This window comes from Condylura cristata, unplaced genomic scaffold, assembly GCF_000260355.1.
Source record: "Condylura cristata isolate star-nosed mole 26May11 unplaced genomic scaffold, ConCri1.0 scaffold00002, whole genome shotgun sequence".
In the NCBI taxonomy this organism is placed as follows: domain Eukaryota; kingdom Metazoa; phylum Chordata; class Mammalia; order Eulipotyphla; family Talpidae; genus Condylura; species Condylura cristata.
In genome coordinates, this window is record NW_004567103.1 from 63013173 (window position 1) to 63032407 (window position 19235).

At 31.8% G+C, this 19235-nt stretch overlaps 1 protein-coding gene across 3 annotated transcripts in view; it reads left to right on the forward strand.

Moving 5' to 3' along the window:
- ORC4 (origin recognition complex, subunit 4) overlaps nt 1–19235 on the forward strand; it is a 54945-nt gene that overhangs the window by 22959 nt on the left and 12751 nt on the right. For all 3 annotated transcript variants that reach the window (XM_012727176.1, XM_004674671.2, XM_012727179.1), the window contains exons 3-9: nt 2074–2150; nt 2660–2750; nt 8065–8140; nt 8475–8560; nt 11036–11084; nt 12776–12927; nt 15264–15437. In XM_012727176.1, coding sequence (XP_012582630.1) covers nt 2074–2150; nt 2660–2750; nt 8065–8140; nt 8475–8560; nt 11036–11084; nt 12776–12927; nt 15264–15437 — 705 coding nt within the window. The remainder of the gene's footprint in view (nt 1–2073; nt 2151–2659; nt 2751–8064; nt 8141–8474; nt 8561–11035; nt 11085–12775; nt 12928–15263; nt 15438–19235) is intronic.

Consider the following 19235-nt stretch of genomic DNA (forward strand, 5'->3'; position numbering starts at 1 on the left):
CTTGCTTGCTTGCAAATTGCCCTTGCTAGACTACTTCAGTATTATATTAAATAGAAGTGGCCAGAGCAAATATTCATGTTTCATATTTGATACTGGGGGAGTGCATTTATTCATTCACTGTTAAGTATGATGTTTTTGTACATGCCACTCTTTCATGTTGAGGGAGTCCTCTTAAATTCTACATCAGGTAGTACATCAGGTTTATGTTTATCATGAACATTTAATATAAGAGTACATTGTACATGCCCGGTGCTGAATATATAATCATGTTTCTTCCTTAAATCTGGTAAGAATGGAAATGGCATTTCTGTCCTTTTCTATTAGTTCTCTTAATGAAACAACTTTTTTTCTTTAATTAAGACTAAATGCTATTGGCATTATTTTATAAGGTCTTACTTTGTTTCATCTTGAAGGAAAATGTTTAACTATTTTGAAACAAGTTTTTAACTGAAGTATGATTTGCATATATCCTCATAAAGTACGCAGACTTTCATTGTATATAGGTATACTTGTTTAACCTCCATCCCAATCACGTTTAGATTTTGAAACTCTTTTTCGCTATAAATTCTTCACTTTATCCTTATCTTTTATATACATGATTGTTGCCTGTCTAATAGATCTTATGAAATTTAAAAAAAGTCTAAATTTTGTTTTTATTTCATTGATTTACTGAGGAATACACATTATGATTAGTGAGGTATATTTGCTCATGTATTTTCAGTTATCAGCTTTTACTTAACAATACCTATATTGTGTTTAAGATAAATGTCTCATTTAACTTTTAAAACTCGCTTACCTTTTAAAACAGAAAGGTGTTGTCTCCATTTTATAGGAAAAAATGTACAGTTTAGATAATGGTAATTTTAAAATTCATGTAATTAGCTATTCTGTCACTGGTTCATTTTCTTCTTACTTCCTCTATAACAAAACATATGGATTATTTTATCCCCAGTAAAGATTTTATCTTGTTTATTCTTTGGTACATCTAAGGAAAATCCAGATTTACTTTGTACATGAAAGATCTGTTTCATGCTATCAATCTGAGAAAATCAAATATTCTTCAAGGCTTCTTATGTTGGTCAATGGGATCAATCTGGAACAGCCTCCTAAGGCTTTCGTCCCTGGAGAACCTCTGGACTAGTAGCTGATACAGAAAAGAAATGACTTCAACAGTGCTTTTTAAAAACAACGTGGTATAAATTATCTGACATAATTTTTGTGCTTTCGTCACTGGAGAACCTCTGAACTAGTAGCTGATACAGAAAAGAAAACGACTTTAATGGTGCTTTTTAAAAACAATGTGTTATAGATTATGTGACATAATTTTTGCCACGCAGTCTATCATTCTAAGGCAAACTATAAAGTTAACTCCTTACTGGAATTCTAGAATTTTATTTTTAATTCTTTCCAATGATGCCTTGTTATTTAGCATAGATGAATGTGACTTCCTCCACACAATTGACTTATTTCCTTATATGCTGAATTACTACTATTTTGTGGATTGTTTCTTGAATGTAATATTTCCTTCTGAGATATTTGTAGCATTTTTTAGGTATGGATATGACCTTTTAGTAATATTGTGTTCCACATCTAATAAGGTCTCAATAGCTGTATGGACTTTGAATCTGCTTTGATTTCTTTGGGCTTAAACTAAGGAAATTTAGATTTGTTAGTCTGTAGATGGAGTTGTAGTATTTGAACATTATTAAGTTAGATTACATTGCTGCATTCTCTTTCCTGTCTCTTGGCTGTCATGTTGTACAAAACGAGGTATTCTTTAATTCATATACATGAAGTCCTCATGTGACCTCTAATTGCTGATGTATCTAAAATAAGTCATGTTCTCTCTGTGAAACCTTCTCAACTAAATTCTCATCCTTTCTGTGGGAATTGAAATAAGTAAAAAGAAAATTAATTTTACTTAATGAAAATTGTGCCAGAATTCTTGAAGAATATAATTTAGGAAGGTTTGAATTGCTTCATTAATACCTACATGTGATTATATATATAGTCTCACTCTCACTTCTTTACTGCATGTGTAATTTTTTCATTTATTCACTTACTTTTCTTCAGGTACAAAGAATTTTACGTGAACGATTTTGTCATCAGTGTCCAGATAGTAATCTATTTGGAGTACAAGTACAATATAAGTAAGTTTAGATGTACTCTTGTCTGTTATAGACCTACTTATAGAAGTCCTTTTACTTACACAAATTTTATCTTCTAACAGAGCTAATGAACATTTTTATAGAGGTAAAAGTCAAAGAAACAAGTAAAAGCAGAAATAACTGTTTCCAAAATGAAAGTCCTTTGATTTTAGAATTACATCATTTTTGTTATCTTGTACAAGAAAGAAAATTCTGAGCTTTTTAATGCAAACTTTTGCCAACAAAGCTGTGGTGTCAGAGTCCTCTAAGAGTTGCGATTGTTGTCTCTTGTCCCATAACATAAAACCATGCTTTTTCGATTTATTTGGTTTCCTCTTGAGATTTCCAAAGTCACTATTGACCTACGACTATTTAGAGCATAAATCAGATGCCCAGAGGGAGAGAAAGAATGCCTTTTTCTATATTTGTTCGAATTCCGCTTTTAAGAAGTATCACCTTACAAATTATTATAGCTGTGTTTTGTAAAATTTGGCCTATTTCTGACATTTCAGGCACCTTATTGAGCTGCTAAAAAGAACTGCTATCCATGGAGAAAGTAATTCTGTTCTCATTATTGGACCCCGAGGATCTGGAAAGACCATGGTAAAAGTTGTTTATTTCTTACAAAATGTTGTAAAAATCAACTGTTATAAAAAAAAAAATTTGAAGGATGTAAAAAAATTAAAAAATATAATGATAAATAAATGAAAAAATAAAAATTTGAAGGAAAATAAAACTTAATAAATAAAATATCTCAAAAAAGTTGTTTATTTCTGGTAGTTTTTTTGTTTGTTTGTTTTGCATTGGTAGACAATTATCTAATGCATGATTTTTATAGAAAACACTAAATATTTCATTTTGTTACTGACCTTTTTGTTTTGTTTTGTATCTGTGAAGTTATGTAAAGCCATGTAATAGTTGAGTTAAATATACGTATTTTAATCTTATTTTTACCTACAGTTAGTTTTCAGTTGTTGTTTATTCTATCACAGCCTTTTGTCCTTAAAAACTTAGTGATTGCCAGTGGAAAAAGCAAAACCACACTGACTGAGCCTGTGCTTTGTTCCTTTTATCTGTTTTCTAGCATGTATTTTTTATACTGACTCTGCAAGTTATTGTTTCTGTTTTTCATAGCTTAACTAAGTAAGCTATCCCATGCATTCCTTTTTTTCTTTTTATTATTATTTTTAACCTTGATTTAAGCAATTGTTATGTGTAACTAACATCTTCTAGAATTATCTCCTCCTTCTATAATAATAATTTGCTTAGTTATTTCAAAAGATATTCTTGCTGTTCCCCGTATTCTTTCTTTTCACATTTTTTAAATTCAATTTAGGGGGTAAATTATGGCATTACACTTAAAGTATTACTTTTTAAATATGCTATATACAGTATTTTTCCATTACATTCCATGCAACAGATTTAGATTTCACATACATTTTAAATCTTGGTGTATACTGAAGTAAAACTACGCTTATATTTTTATGTAATACAGTTTGACTCTACATTATATAAGATGAATAAATCAGGACTTCAGGATTTTATTGTTAACACCCATTTCCAGTAATTCTAGATAACTTTTTTTAGTAGTTTAAGAAGTTTTCACATTTATTTTGTTATAATAATACTTAGAATAATTGTTTACTTTTATCTCTTGAGTTCAGTTTGGTTTAGTGCTATGCCCGGTCATTCTATGAATACTATTTCTTTTTTATTTTTGAGTTTTTGTTATGACTTTTCCTTTGTGTTTGACTTAAGCTAATTTGGGTAATTTTTATACAATAACTATCTGGCTATGCTTTTGAGCTACTAGAGTACTTTAGATTATTAACAGTAATTCTGTTAATAGAATTAACGAGCAAAGGCTATGCACATAAAGATTACAGAAAATTGAATACAATTATTCTGGAGCCTGTAATCATTGAAATTTCACTCATAGTTAAGTAAATTAAATAGAAAGTATACTAATTTTCTCTATCAAGTTGACCCCAAACCTTTAGGATTGATAATAATTTGTAAACTTACAAATATGTGCCTGCCACTTATAATAAGCTTTATTATACAACTAGAATTAGAAAAAAATAAATAAATAACACTACTTATAAATGCATATATCCTTGTTTTCTAGCAACAACACTTCTAGGAATTTACACCTGTGAAATAACATAGAGTCATTCATTGCAGCTATGTTGTTAACCATGAAAGATGAAAAGCAATGCAAATGCCCATCAGCAGCTTACTGGTTAAGAAATCATGGTATTTTTACCATATTATAGACTATTATGCAACAGTAGAAAAGAGTAGGGAAACAAAATTTGTATTTCTACTGATTGGTACAATAACTGAAAATTCCCTGATATGTTAAGCAATATTACAGTGCCTTTTTTATTGTTAAGGGGGATAGGACTTAGGCAAATTGAGAAGAGATATGTCTTTTTATACTTTTTGATACTTGAGCTGTATGACCATACAATATTATTATTATTATTTTTAAAGATTGATTTATTTATTTACTCATATAGAACTGGGGTACAGGCCAGAGATGCGGAGGGTGAGAGGATTCACCAGAGACAGAGCCGGGAGCAGAACAGGCAGATCCACGAAGTACACTGATGAGGGGAGCAGCGGGCGAGTCAGGAGAGGTCCCCCTCGCCATGTGGATCTCCTCCGAGGCAGGCGGGAATCGAATTCATACGGAAGTGGCTTAAGCTTCTTAGTGCTGTGCTTTAACACGCTGTGCCACCAGGGAGGGCCCCATACAATATTATTTTTAAGAGAATGAAAAATTATTTGAAGGCAAGGGAGAAAAAACACAAAAACCTACTTAGCAGAACAAATCACCAAATCATTCAGACCAAAGAAATAGAAAAGACAGCTTAGTAACATCAGGGAACTTAATTTAAAAAAAAAAAAAGGCATTATTTTAAATACATCAGTGGTTAATTTTCACATAACTTACAAGATGTTTAGAAGCTGAAACTCCTGGATCACAGTTTTTTTCCTCATTAGTATTATATGGGATTTCTTTATGTTCTGTGGGTAAACTCCAAGGGTAAACTTCTCTTTTGCTTTAACAAACTACTATATCAATCTGAATAGTCTAGATTATGCTTTTAAGCAACCCAAATTCTCATGGTCTAATTACCAAAAAAAAAGTTTGGATTCAAGAATGGGTAGTGATTATTTCAACTTTTTTTCCCCATACTAACCCCACTAAGGGGGAAGAGGATGATGAATCATGGACACAGTTCCTACCCAAATGTGATACAGATCAGATCTTACTGGACAGAGTGATTCATGTGGTCACACCTAATTTTTTTAAGAGCATAAGAAAGTACATTCCTCCTATATGTCAAAGGAGATTAACCCAGAGTATTTGGTGAATGTCAGTTGTGCTCACCACAACTTAATTTGATCTTGTGTGTGATTTTTCCTGTCTGGCTGCTTGTCAAATTTATCATAGGAAATTGAAAATGTTCGGACTGTGCCTAACTACTATTCATAAAAATTGGTACTCTGTAGACTCTTTTAATACAAGTCAATAACTTTCTTCAGTATAGTTTTCATAAAATATCATGTAAATATTTGAAGAACATCTTTAGATAATATATTAATTCCTGAGTACTAGTCTTTCTTGTGTCAGAAAAGAAAATGAGATGTAGGAAATCATTGCATTGGACCTGTTATTCTATTATAGAACTATCTTCAAATAAAGTGGCAAGTACATCAGAGAAATGGACTCTCGAGATACTTTGTACTTCAAAGTTTCAAACTTAAAAATATAATGTGAACAGCTAATGATTGAGTTTATTCTTAACATCTCCTTAGAAGTTTTTTCTTAACTGTATGGAGAAAGTTCAGGGAAAAGGAGCTAAAGCTAGTAAACACTTAGAAAATGTTTAAGTAAGTATAATTGAACTGTACTCCATTTTATTAGAAAATTGGCTAAAATATGTGTATTTTTTACATTTTAAAAAAGCAGATTCTATAGCATTTAAGTCCCTCTTCCTACTTTTCTACCTTCCTCTGATCTTGTCTTTAGGTAGTTCTCTATAAAGAATGTCACTTCCCACCTTGTCTTTTGCTCACAGTATAATAGCTGGTAATATTCAGATTGTCTCATTTTTAAAAGAAGCTAGACTACCTGTATTGTGGTAAAACTCAGTATGCTTTAAGGAATCTTATAAATATACCACAAATGACTAGAATGTTTCATGTCTTGCTTTGAGACCTAGTAATTTAAAATGAAGATATTGGCCTCTTATTGCACAAAGATGTTACAAGAACAAGTGGAAGTAGAATACTACAAATACGAATACAATTATTTTGTTTTTCAAAATAGTTTACCAGTAGTCCCAGTGCCTTTGTTCACTAAATTTTGATGCTATCTTTACCAATATTTTTTATATATAACTTCTTTTCCTGAATGTACCTTTTTACTTTTGTGATAGTACCCTTTTAATTTTAATTTAATACTGGAAGATGTACTCCAGCATTATTCTTCCTTTGTAAAGCTTTTTGGCTTTTCTTATTTGCATTCCCTTTCAATTTTAATTTTATTTTTTTAGATTTATTTATGCATACTGAACTGGGTTTCAGGTCAGAGGTGCAGGGGTGGTGAGAGGATTTGCCAGAAGCAGAGTAGGGAACAGAACAAGCAGCTTGATGAAGTATACTGTTGAGAGGAAGAGTGGGCAGTTCAGGAGAGGTCTTCTGTGCCATGTGGGTCAGCTCCCTGGCTGGGAATTGAACCTGTACAGCAGTGGCTGCAGACAGCTTCATAGTGCTGTGCTTCAATCCCTTGCACACTAGGGAGGCCCCCCCCCTTTCAAATTTTAAAGGATTATGTGCAGTATTTAATATGAATCAACGTTACATTACATGGCAAAAAGATGTATTAAAAATATATTAAAAAGGACTCTCCCTGGTGGCACAGCGAGTTAAAGCACTGCACTAAGAAGCTTAAGCCACTTCCTTTCGAGTTCGATCCCCGCCTGCCCCGGTGGAGATCCACAGGACGCAACAGACCTCTCCTGACCGCCTGCTGCTCCCCTCAGCAGTGTACTTCGTAGATCTGCCTGTACTGCTCCCCACTCTGCCCCTGGTGAATTCTCTCACCCTCTGCATCTCTGGCCTGTACCGCAGTTCTGTATGAATGAATAAATAAATCTTTTAAAAAAAAAAAACTAAAAAAGGTACATCAAAACTGAAAATGGTGTCATAGAAACCTGTAATTCTGAAAAGGAGTGCCTTTATTATTGAATGGTTTAAGGTAGTATAACACTTTCTGAGTGTAACAGTATTTTCTTATTATTTTGAATAAATTACTGCTGGCAATAATTGATTTATATCAAGTTCTAAGTTTGTTTAGTATTTCATCTATTTTCCTAGCAGTTAAGAGAGGGAACATGTCTTACTCTATTTAACCTCTTGGTCTTTCTTTGTTTTCCTTTCACAGGAACATACATGTTCACAGTATATCACAGAAATTGATATATATGGGTTGAGTTTTTGCCTATTCAGCATCATTCTGATATATATATTTCAATCTCTTAACTTATTTCAGTGATATTTTAGTACAATAAATGTTAAAAAGATGTAATGATCTATATTGTGAGTTTTTGAGGGACTTGGAGAAAAATAGTTCTTTGAAACTTAAGGGTTTCTTGTACACATCTCTATTAGTAAGTTTGGGTAGAAGGTTTAAGGAATATGTTATGAATCTTGACTACAACATATTTAAAAAAATAAAAAATTACAATATTATTTAAACCTTTAATCTGGTAAGAATATACAAATGTATTTGTTAGTTTAAAATCACAATCTATTAATATTCTGTTTGCATTTTTCGTAGTTTAAAAAGAATATGGATTGATTTAACCTGTTAATGTTCTATAAACTTTTTAATATTATTTAGTTAATAAACCGTGCTTTGAAAGAACTCATGGAAGTAGAAGAAATAAGTGAAAATGTATTACAAGTTCACCTAAATGGTAAGCATGTCATCATTTTGTTATTGCATGTGATATAAGTCATGTAAACATTTTATATTATATATATATTATATCAGCGTTCAGTTTAGTACACCATGCACAATACTTTCAGAAATTAAATAAAATAAAGGAAGCATAAAAGAACTCCAGTGTTTTTTCACCATTTTTACCAAATCTCTTCATGCTGAGTTTTAAAGAAGAAATAATGTAACCTGACAACCTATTATACTTTCCAGAAAATCTTAAAAGCACTTGAAAATTTGACTGGAAAATGATCTGCATTTTATCAGATTTTTCATTTTAGTTAAATACTGGTCAATGGACTTTATTTCAGGACTATTACAGATCAATGATAAAATTGCCCTAAAGGAAATCACAAGACAGTTAAATCTGGAAAATGTAGTTGAAGATAAAGTTTTTGTAAGTATCACTTCTATCCTTTTATTAAGTGTAAAGTCTATATAGTGTCATAATTTTGGAAATCTTGGGAAGGTTCAAAGATTTTGAATTGAACTTTTTTAATACTATGATGTGTCCATTCATAATATGTTTAGGTTTTTTTAAAAAAAATGATTTATTTATTTATGCTTCAGAACTGGGATACAGGCCAGAGGTGCAGGGCTGGTGAGAGGACTCACCAGAGACAGTAGAGAGCAGAACAGGCTGAATGGCAAAGTACACTGCTGGTCAGGAGAGGTCTGCCGCGCCATGTGGGTCACCCTTCGGGGTGGGGAATTGAATTCATACTGAAGTGGCTTTAGCTTCCTAGTGTTGTGCTTTAACCTGCTGTACTACCAGGGAGGGCCCATGTTTAGTTTTTTTTTTAAGTAAATTATACTAGCTGTATTAAATACATAAAAACATTATGGCTTTGTGTAGGTATCATTGGAATTTATTTCACTATCTATATTATAAATAGTCTGATTCTCTATCCTAGAGATAGATTTATTTATTTTTTAAATATTGCATTTTCTAGTCATAGGAGACATAGTAGCTTAAGAGTAGTGGGAAATATGCTAATTTGAAGCAACAAAAGTTATAGACTTCACTCTTTCAACAATTGGACCACCTGGTAATATTTCAGATTCTTCATCTGTTAAATGGACATTATTTTATTATATTTTTCAGTTCATTCTCAAAAAAGGCATTAAACATCATTTATGTTCTTTTATGCTCGATCAGAAAATGTTTTTAGAAATTTACCCATACTTCATATAACAGTTTGAAATCTCAAAGCATCATCAATTTAAACTGATTGGGAATGTTTGTAACTTTTATCAAACTTTAGCTATCACCTGATTTATAGGACTCCAGGGAAGCATGTTTAAGTTAATTTATAGTTGCCTTAATTTTCATGAGAAAATGACTCATTCTTTTATTTCTTACACAATTGAGTTGGGTTATATGCTCAAGTTCATTTTCTGATCACTAGTGACTATGCTGTTCTACCTCTTTGATCTCTCAAGGAACTGTGGTGATGGTACACAGCACAGGTGTACTGGTAGTGGGAACTTCATGGGCACTACACTTGAGATTAAAAAGCACTTGTACAAAAATGAAAAATGATGTTAAAACACACACACACACATATATATACACACACATACATATATATGTGTGTATGTATATAATGAATTACAAGCCAATTTGAAAATAGCTACTGAGTTAAAAAAAATCTCAGCTGTGTGCTCTATAGCCATAGTTTATATAAGCCTTGTAGCATTTATAACTGTATATATATATAAAATTACTGGACATGAATAAAATGCTGGACATGAAGAACCTGTAACTTAGCCCAGCTCTTTTTGTTTTTATATATAAAATATATCAGAGTATCAAATAGCAAACTTGTACATTTATACACTTACATGAATTTATATTTATTGTGTACATTCTTAATGTGCATATGTATTTATAGTAGTATGTACTAATTGTCAGTTGTAATAATCTACACACACTAAAAAAAAAAATCTTTGATTAACTGACCATAGTTTTTTTTCAACAGGTCTTTCAATCCTTTTCTCTTTCATCCTTTGTTTAAATTATAGCATAAACTGTTTGACCTATCTACTATGGAAATAGCACTGACTTGCTATCATACATTATGTGGAAACACTTAAAAATGTAAGCTGTTTATGCCAGTTTTCTTGATTGGAAAACAAACAAATGGGCTTCCCCCCCCCCTTCTTTACATCTTCAGATTTCAAGTTTGCAATTTCTTTAAGTTGAAAAATATAGTCAGAATTAGTGATTTGAATGAAAAATATTTTTAATGGGGCCTCTTTACAAAAACTAAACTAAAATATCTACATAATGCACTTGCTACTATAATTTCTATCTAAAATAATTTATATCCAAAAGTCTTTAGGCTGTATTCCCAGCGATCATAGTAAATTTGACATGATATGTACACACTCTATAATATACTCTTGAATAAACATTTTAACAGTATCTACTGATCTAAGCAGATTTGTTTTCCCTTTTCCTTTTGGATCTCATTTACATTCATAACTATTTTTTAGCAATATAAATTAGAGTCTTGCAAGAGACTGGTATTTTTGAAGGTACAAAATAAAAAAAATCAATATATTTCTAGTTTCTGACTATGTAGAGAAAATGATCTTTTCATATCTACCTTTAAATGAAGTTTAGTATGTTTTGCATCTTATCCCAAAAGTAAAAAATTTAAACATGTCATAGTAATGATGTTTTCTCAACTGAGCTGTTTCTGCTATTGCTATTTGCATTTTGAAAGCATAGATATACCCAGCTGAGGCTGGTGACTAGAAGAAAAATACATAGGTATCTATAATATATCTAATGGTTTGATAGTGCTCTTTTATTCTTCATTTCACTGAACTTGTAGTCATGGTTTCTTTTCTTCTTGCTATTCAGGGAAGTTTTGCTGAAAACCTTTCATTTCTTCTGGAAGCTTTAAAAAAAGGTGAATATTTGTTCCACATAATATCAAAAGAATAAGGTTGGCTCACTAGCTCTATACATAAAGATTAATTGGATTACTAACTATATACATGTAAGATAAATCTCAAATGGATTAAAGATCTAAATATAATACCTGCAAGTTATAATAGGAGAAAACATTGGCTATATGTTCTATGACCTCAGTCCTATGAAAATGGCAATAAAATGAACAATAAATAATGGGATTACCACAAATTAGAAAGCTTTTACTTAATGTTTAAAAAAGAAAAAGTTAAAAGATATCCTACTGAATGGGAGAAAATACACAACATTTAACTGGCAAGGGATCAGTATCCAAGATAGATAAAAACTTATTCATCTTACCAGTATATAGTAAATTACCCAGTTAATAAATGGGTGGGGGATATGAACATATAATTCATGAAAGGGGATAATCAGAAGTCAATAGATACATATCAATAGACAAAAATGTTCATCATCATTTCCAGTAAGAGAGAGACAGGTCAGAACACAGAAATACCATCTTACACCTGTGAGAATGGCACATATTAAAACAGCGTATAAAACTGTTGGTCAGATTGTGAACTGGTGTGGCGATAAGAAAAGCAGTTTGGATTCATCTTAAAAAACAAAATGTAAATACTATCTTTAACAATCCCACTCTGCCATGAACATAATATCATCAATGTATAAAGACTGTGTACTATAGTGTTTATTGCAGTGCTGTTTACCATGGTTATCACAAGGAGGCAGCCTAGATGCCCAATAATTTGATCAAAAAGATGTAGTGTATGCATGCTATGAAATACTGATCTTCGATGAGGACAGATTAAATGCAGTAATTTATGGCAAAATGGAAGGAAATTGAGGGGATTATATGAAGTAAAATAAGTCAGATTGATAAAACAAATAATATATATTTACTTCATGGTGGTTTGGGAAAAAAAAATACAAAAACCAGCACATGTTAATGAGCATATTGAAAAGGAAAGGTTAAAGCAGGGAAGCATATGTTTTATTATCTCTTGGAGTAAGTCTCCCTTTAGCTGATTCTTTGCACCATTTATCTAACACTAATGCCTTAAATCTTAAAGTAATAGTGATTGTCCTGTTAGTGTTTTTTCCGTTGTTGTGATAAGATAAATGAATCTATAGTTTTGCTTAATTTTCTGTTGTAAAATAGGAAAATTGTGATTAGTAGTTAAAGTGATTTCGTTGAAATTTCTAATTTAACCAGTATTTAATAAACATAATTTTTATGAGAGGTATACTTTTCATTTGTACCAACTAAATAAGTCTCTTGAAACAATAGTTTTGTCAAAAATTTTGATTACCATTTACTGTTAAAATTCTGGTCTGTGTTTAGCTATTAAAAGATCTTTGTCAGTTTGCTGATGATGGAAAAATGTTTCTATAATTTTAAAAAGTCCAGTCATTCTTAATTTTTCATCAGTAAGCTACTAGAACACAGTAATTAGATTTAACTACTTGAATGTAATAGAAGCAATTACAAAGAATAAAAATTTTTCCTCGAGAGTAATTTTTTTTCTTGTTGAATAAATATGTATATATTAGTAAATGCCTTACCCAAAGTAGGTTATCAATATATATGTGTTGAACTGAGTTTTTAAAATGGAAATTAAGTAAATAGGAAATTAAAGAAAGGTTTATATAATTGTTGTTGTGTTTTAGGTGACCGGACTAGTAGTTGCCCAGTGCTGTTCATTTTAGATGAATTTGATCTTTTTGCTCATCATAAAAACCAAACACTTCTCTATAATCTTTTTGACATTTCTCAGTCTGCACAGACTCCAATAGCAGTTATTGGTCTTACATGTAGATTGGTAAGTATTTCTATATAAAATTTTACTACAGTGTTTCACCAACACCTGGCTCACTTACGCCACTTTTCAACTCTGAGGAAAACAAGAAAACAGTTGCACATATTCATAACTAACCCTCCCTATCTGCAGTGGACATGTGAATTCAATGCAAAGAAATATAACTTTTACACTAGTTATAAAAGAGAAAGTTAACTAATCTCATAAGTGTTTTATCAAAGTCACTAATGGTTTCTACTCTTATATTTAAGACTTTCCATGTTTTAAAAATGTTTGTACTCAGCTCAAAATAATACTGCCCTAACTTTATAAGTATATATTACTAGAAAATGGAGGGGATTAGCTTTATTAAACTATCACTGTAGATAGTGGCTCTTTTGCCTTTACGGGATTTTAGAATGATTTTAACCAAGGTTTCAATGTCACTATCACATTAAATTTGTGAAGATGATGCATATTTAATCTTGTGTACTTTCAGATAGCTATAGAAACTTTTTGTCTTTCTGTTTTTCAGTCTCATATGAATTTACTGAATTCAGGTTTATCACCTCTTCATGCTATGACTGCTATGTGTGTGTGTGTAACTTTTTCCCTTCTCCGTTCCATTGGACTCATGTATTTTCTGTAGCTTTTTTTTTTTTTTTTTTTTTTTTTAAGAAACATGACTGTGTCTCTACTAAATCATTTTTAGCAACCCTCTTTCCAGTGCTGGTTTTGTTTTTGTTTTTAATGGTGTGATTTTTTTTTTCCTGGCCTTCTCTAGTACCTAGAAATTACATGATGTATGCCTTCATGTAAGTTTCCTTAATAGAACATATGGCTGATTTCTCTGCATATCTTTATTCTTCTTTGGGAAGGAAGCACTTTCCTCATTGCTGAAAATCTTCCTTTGTGTAGTATAGAGGTAGGAAATGTTACAGACCCAGTGAAGGATCAATTCAAGGGTCGGTTGCTCTTTAGCACTATTGTCAGAGGCTCTTTTCTTTATAATCTTTAACTGCAGTTTTTTCAAGTGTAATTAAATGTATGCCTCCATGTTTATTGGAAAAATGAAAAAAGGATAGCTGTAGTGTAGACTTTGGCATCAAACAGTCTTTTCCCTTTGGAAATAATTTTTTTTTTTTAATATTCATTCTAGGCCCATACTACCACCTATTCTTTACTGTCTACCTCCAAAACATCTTTTACAAATCTTTTGCAAAACGTCTTTGCAAATCCAAATTCAGGCACATTTTTTGGTATGTGTAGCATATTGCTTTAACTACTTTTCAGCCACCTACCTAAATGTGTGATCTAGAACTGTTCCTTAATAGAAAGTAGATGCACAATATTTCTGTCTCTGAACATAACTTTCTTTTTTCCCCTCCTATCTTGACACTATTTTTTAACCTATAAAAGTGCTTCATGTATTTCGTGAATATTGCTGCTTTTGTCCCAACCCAAGCTATTGATATTTTTGGTCTTCCTTCCCAAATTAACGAGCCCATTTGATCACTTGAATTCATTCTTCTATATCATTGCTTTCTTAACCTAGATTAATCATTGTGTAGGCATAAAAATCTGTTTTGGACCTTGCCATAGCTTCTTTAAATGTTCTTTTCTATTAAAAAAAAAAAAAAACTGGAAGTAAACTTGATTCTCAACTTTTAAGAAAAAGCACAAATAAGTAGTTTCTAAAATATCACTAAAAAACAGACTAACTTATTTCATGCTGCATTCCTGCTTCTTCTATAGTTTGTTACTTCTGTCCAGCATAATATCAGCTTAATAGGAGGATAGTTTCTGTGAACTGAAATTTTCTCTACCACACATGTTGCTTTTGAGACTTCGCTACATAAAATGATAAATATATTAAAATTTCATCTGTAGAATAACTCTCACTGCTTTTTGTATCTTAATTTTGCTCCTAATTCTTCATAAGATATATGAAATACCTTAATGAAACTGTTGATGTTACTATGCTATAATGTCAATAATAATTGTAAATTTTTTAGCATTTACTTTAGTTTGAAGATTAATTGAGAGTAACATTACAGGGAAAAGGCATGACATCATCAGCATAACAGTTGTTTAGAAAGGGACAGTTGCCATTTAAAGTAGCTTGCATGAAAGAATTTTGTGCCCTCTTGGTTTATTTGCAAGCCAGTTTTACATCTACTTTCTTGTAATTCTAAGGAGATCAAGGCAATTATTTGTGTTTTTAAACATTTGCATAAATATGTTTAATGCTAATTGCATATTACAGGATAAGAATTGCTAAATTTTAGGTGATAGTTTAAAAACTTAAATCTTTAACATGCTTGTGTTTGTGTTTTAACATTTATATGTTTGTTTTTAAGGATATTTTGGAACTCTTAGAAAAAAGAGTGAAGTCACGATTTTCTCACCGTCAGATACACATAATGAACTCATTCAGTTTTCCACAGTATCTTAAAATATTTAAAGAACAATTATCTCTGCCTGCAGAATTTCCAGACAAGCTTTATGCTGAGAAGTGGAATGAGCATATTCAGGTAACTTTGAACAAAGGCAGTAAGATGATTTTGTGTCTTCCTGTATCATTTGAAAGCAAATTTTTCTAAATACATTTATAAATTAGCAATGCTGATGTTACTGTGAAATAAAACTGATAACAGTAATTCTACAACTTTTGTTTTCAAGTTAGGAAAGATAGAAATATTCTGTCTTTAAATTTTTCTGTCAAGATAACTTTAATGAAGTTTTCTCTTTCTTTTGCTTAGATTTAGCTTATATTTTAGATTATTTCTACATACATTCTACATACGCAAATTATATCTTGGAATCCTTGGAACCCAGAGCATAGAGATAGAAAGGCACATTGACCTGTTTTAAAGATCTTGTAAACTCTGTAAATTTACCTATACTTTATTTGAGTTGTCTGATTTATACTAGTCTCTGTAATATCATCTGAATATATTAATATCAGTTTATTTTACACCCACAATTTTAATTGGTGGGAAGAGCAGAATGTGAATATGTTTAATAACAAATGAAAAACAGTGTTGATAGATACTACATGGAAGAATCTTTTTATTCAGAATGTGGGTTCTCTGAAAGGGGAAAAGAATAAAGACAATCCTTGGTTTTGAAATAATTGGGGTAAACTGTTGTATAATATTAAATACTAATGAATGAGAATGATCTCCAGATTAGTTAGGCAGTCAATTCACTGGTCAAAACAAAGGCTGCATCATATTAAAACAATAATGATAGATTGCATTCTTTTCTATAAAACCCCCTTTGTTCCCTTTTTTCTTATACTCTCATGTTTACCCTTTCCCACAAGAAAATTTTCTGAGTTTTTTTGTTTGTTTTAATTCAGGTAACATTGGTTTATATTGTTCATGTTATATCTATATAATCTCCCCCTTGAAGTGTTGTTACCATAACACATCAGTCATTAAAATAAGCATAGTTCACCACCAGAATCACTGGTACACCCTTTCCACTTTGTTTTTCCCTCTCCTTCACCATCTTCACTAATAGCCTCAGTTCTACAGTCAGATTCCTAGAATCTGTTACTGGTTTGAAATTTTTGATCCTTTGTTTTGTTTCATTACATTCAACATAGAAGTGACATCTTGGCTTTCTCTTGACTTATTTCACTCTTTTTGATTGCTGAGTGGTATTCCATTGTGTCTAGATATCACATATTTTTGAGCCCCTCATCTGATTTTGGCCACTTACATTGTTTCCCATAGCTATGGCTATTGTAAATAACGCTGCAGTGAAAATGAAAGTGCACGTTTCTCTTCAAATTAGTGTTTTTGCATATTTTGAACAAATACCAGAAGAGGAATTGCTGTGTAGATCCATATGGGAGATCCATTTTTAATATTTTGGTGAACCTCTATACTGTTTTCCGTATAATCAACATTCCCACCAACAGTGTAAGAGGGTTCCTTTTTTTGACATCCTTGCTAACACTTGTTAATGGTATTTTTGCTATGAGCTATTCTCACAGCTATGAGGTTGTATCTCTTGTTTTACATTTCCCCAATGATAGGTACTGAGTATTCATGTTCCTGTTAGCTATCTGTGTCTTCATTGGAATGGTGCCTATTTAGCTATTCTATCTCTTGACTGGGTTGTTTTGTTTTCTTACTGTTGTATAAGTGTGATTGATCTGATAACTGATATCTGCCAGTTATATGGTGTGCAGGGTGCTTTGAACAGGGTGTCTTCTCTTTCAGTGATAGTCTGCTATACAAAGTCTTTTCTTTAGATGTTCTGTTTCTTTGAAGAATGCCATTGAGATGTTAATAGGATTTGTATTGAATCCACATAGTGTTAGGTAATATAACCATTTTAATGATGCTAATTCTTTCAGTCCATTAATAGGGAATATCTTTACATTTCTTTGTGTTTTCTTTTAGGAATGTGTCTTACCAATGTCTTAAAATTTTCTGTGTATAGGTTCTTCATTTGATTTGTTAATTCTACTTCTAGGTATTTAATTATTTTGTAATATAATTGTAAAGGTCAAAAAAGTCTTTTTTTTTTTTTTTTTTTACTGCTTCTAGCTCATCGTTTGAATATTGGAAGGAACTGATTTTTGTGTATTTATTTTGTAACCTGCCACTTTGCTGAACTGATTTTTTTATTCAATTCAGTTAGTTTTTTTTTTGATCTTAAAGTTTCCATGTGTAGTATGTTGTCTCCAAATGATAGCTTTATTTCTTTTATATATATTTCTCTATATTTTCTTTTATATATTTCTCTAATTGTATGCATTTTATTATGTTTCATTCCCGGTTTTTAAGGGGTTTTCATCATGAATGTATGTTGAATCTTAGCACATGTTCTGTCTGCATTAATTAATAAGATCGTGCTATTTTTTCCCTTTTATTAATGTTAATTACATTGATTCAGATGTCGAAAACATCTTTGTGTCACTGGAATAAATTCCATTTGGTTATGGTATATGATCCTTTCAATACATTGTTCAGTTCAGTTCAATTCAGTGTAACTTGGGTTGCAGATATTTTGATGAGGATTTCTGTATGTTCATTAGGGAAATAGGTCTGTAGTTTCACTTTGTGTGTTCCTTATACAGAATTGTATGTAAAAATGACTCACTTTATTAAAATTCAGATATTGTGCCATGATACATAAAGGAAAACTTAAGTTTTCATAAGTTTATCTTGCCTGGGACTCAGATACTTGTTTAGCTCAGGCAGTTTTCTTTTGGGACTGTACCCTAAGTTTCTCTCCTTTAGAATCAATCATAGGTCATACTCCCACATTGTCCCTCCCATTTCTGGGTCTGAGTAGATCAAAGCTTCTGTATCTTTCGCCTCTGGATCCACTTTTCAACACCTTGTGAGCTTTTACCTTCTACAACTTCTGAACTTATGTTATAGCAGCATTTTTTTTTTTTTGACTGCTTTAAAAATCCAAGTACAGTCTTCTGTAGTATTTAAATATGTTTTCTTGGACCTGAATTATTTCTATTCCTGCTCACTTTCTTCTTAAGGAGATGGCATCACTCAGGTTGTACTGTGTCACCCTCCTTTCCACTGTTGCCTTCTGAGCTTTGCAAAGTGAGTATATATAGGAGAAGTTGATGACTCTGGAAATGGTAGTCATGTGGCAGTAGAGTGACACTCTTAGGTTTTTTTGTTTCATTTTGCAGATATCCTACATCCCTGAATTTTGATTCTGGTTGTAGGACTGAATGTGAGCAGTAGCTTGTAATATTTTTGAAAATCTTGCTTTTCTTCATAAGATAGCACTAGTGCTACTAGAATTTGGATGCGTAGTAATAATATTTTCTTCCCTTATCCTGATCTCCATTTGCCACCTTCCTTTATTATACTAATAAATGAACTTCACTTGAAAAATTTGTCAGCACCATGGCCAGAGACCGGGTCCTGGATTTGTGAGGAACGTAATTGAAGGAGCTATCCTTTTTCTTGGTGCTGACTATCTAGCGAGTTTTTCTGATTTCAAGATTACACAAAAGTATTGGTGTAGATACAGGAACCTTTGGAAATCTCATCTAAGAAGTATCTTCATGGGCCTCCCTGGCTGCATAAGGGGTTAAGATGCAGCACTATGAAGCTATCCCTAGCCACTGCAGCACCAGTTCAATCCCCAGCCAGTGAGCTAATCCACTTGGCACAGCAGACCTCTCTTGTCTCACCTGCTCTTCCTCAGCAGTGTATTTCAGTTGATCTGCCTATTCTGTTCCCCATTCTATCTGTAGGGAGCCCTCTTCCTTCCCCACAACTCTGGCTTGTGCCCCCAGTCTTGTATGCACAAATAAGTAAATCTTTAATAAAAAAAAA